Genomic DNA, 2,031 nt, shown 5'->3' with positions numbered 1-2,031 from the left:
ACCAAATATTTATGTATTATTGTAACCAACAAGACAAATTAAGTCATATATATGGATATAATTATGATATCAGAATGATCCAGGTGTCAAAATGTAGCTTTTAAAGACAAGAATCTGAAATATAATTAGGTCATTTTGACCAAATTTGACCTAATCCTCATTTCGAAATGATGGCTCACATATTTCTGTCCTGCAGGTGGCGCCAGACTTCTTTGAGTATTTCCGAGCCCTGCAGCCCCTCCTGCAGTCCGACCCCAGCCTGTGGTGCGTCTCGGCCTGGAACGACAACGGGCGGGATGGGTTCGTGGACCCCGGCAGGGCGGACCTGCTCTACCGGACGGACTTCTTCCCGGGCCTGGGCTGGATGCTCCTCAGGGAGCTGTGGGAGGAGCTGGAGCCCAAGTGGCCCGCCTCCTTCTGGGACGACTGGATGCGGCAGCCGGAGCAGCGGCGGGGCCGGGCCTGCGTCCGGCCCGAGGTGTCCCGCACGCTGACGTTCGGCCGGCAGGGCGTGAGCCTGGGCCAGTTCTACGACAAGTACCTGCGCTACATCAAGCTGAACACCGAGTTCGTGCCTTTCACCAAACTGGACCTGGGCTACCTGAAGGAGCAGGACTACAGGGAGAACTTCCAGAAGGAGGTCTACGCAGCTCCGGTGGTCACGTACGAAGCTGTGAAGCAGGGTCAGCTGACAGGAAGTGGACCCTTCCGCCTGCAGTATTCCACCAAGGACAGCTTCAAAGTGCTGGCCCGAAACCTGGGAATCATGGACGACCTGAAGTCCGGCGTGCCCAGGACCGGATACAGAGGGGTCGTCAGTTTCTTCTCCAGGGGGCGGAGGATCTACCTGGCCCCGCCTCCCGGCTGGACCCAGTACGATTCCACCTGGAGCTGAGGCCCCGCAGCAGCCTTATCTTCAAACCTCATTCCAAAGATGAAACCCACCACTACTCAGGTCTTTTTAGTCCAGTTCTGACCGGGTCCAATCAGCCAGAACCCAATCCTGAAGCATCAATCTGCTGTAATTCAGAGATTATTTTTATATCCTGCTCGTTGTGCACATAATGTCAGTGCATTCTAATCTGCCTTTTTCTTTCTTTAAATTATTTAGATGTTGTGCTCGTTGTGTAATCACACACAGAAGAAATGTGTGTTTTTGTTGGGAGTGGTCACATGATCTGTCTTAACTCTGCTTCATGAAAATCAGCTCTTCCTGCTTCACCTCTGTCAGATGATTGTTTGAAATCAACCAGTTTGTTGCCTTAAACACTTGATTATTTCTATATTTTTGGAATAAAAACAAAAGATTTGCACAAGTTGTCTTTACTTTAATGGTTATAATCTCAGGATTTATTAAAGCATAATCTGCACTTTTTAAGCCTTTTCACATAAACAGGTGTCGAAAGTATTCATATTCATTACTTAAGTAGAAATATAGATACTAGGGTTTAAAAATACTTTTTTGGAAGTAGAAATATCAACTCAAGCTTTTTACTCAAGTAAGTAAAAGTATAAAAGTACAGGTTTTAAAACTAAAGTATAAAAGTAATGAACACTTTAAAAAGGATAAAAGCTCAGTCTGGGCCACAGGGTTCAGATGTTTCTGAAGTTGGGGTTGGGACGACCCACAGTGGGGTCCTGAAAATACGTTTTGAATTAATTACACAAAAAATGACGAAATTTTTTCCTTTGTTTATACAAAATGATATGAAATGAATCTTGGCCAGGTCTCTCTTAAAAAATAGGTTTTTAATTTCAATGGGACTTCCTGGTAATAGTTATAAATAAATATAAATAAAAAATAAAAAGGATTAGTGTAATAAATACTGTTGTGCTCTTGTTTATTTGAGGTGAAAACAATGTTTTTTAACTAACAACTTATTGCAGATGTTTTGTTCCTACAAATGTGTAAATGTTTAAAAAATATGCAAATTTTATTAAATGATTTTCTTTGATGATGGTCCATTCAGACTCAATGTCCCCCRCCTCCCCCAGAACGTGTTCAAAGTTCTGCCGGAGATGGGAGTTGAA

The 2,031-nt window shown here is 43.8% G+C and overlaps 1 protein-coding gene across 1 annotated transcript in view; it reads left to right on the top strand.

Moving 5' to 3' along the window:
* Positions 1–1,316, top strand: part of mgat1a (alpha-1,3-mannosyl-glycoprotein 2-beta-N-acetylglucosaminyltransferase a) — a gene marked incomplete at its 5' end in the record, with an annotated part of 5,794 nt that extends 4,478 nt beyond the window's left edge. Inside the window, 1 exon segment of the mRNA XM_014028734.1 lies at positions 197–1,316. Within this exon segment, the coding sequence (XP_013884188.1) occupies positions 197–895 (699 nt within the window).
* Between the last annotated feature and the right edge of the window lie 715 nt (positions 1,317–2,031).

This window comes from Austrofundulus limnaeus, unplaced genomic scaffold (assembly GCF_001266775.1).
Source record: "Austrofundulus limnaeus strain Quisiro unplaced genomic scaffold, Austrofundulus_limnaeus-1.0 Scaffold802, whole genome shotgun sequence".
Classification (NCBI taxonomy): domain Eukaryota; kingdom Metazoa; phylum Chordata; class Actinopteri; order Cyprinodontiformes; family Rivulidae; genus Austrofundulus; species Austrofundulus limnaeus.
The sequence above is the reverse complement of the archived record's forward strand: the minus strand, read 5'-3'. Positions and strand labels throughout refer to the sequence as shown.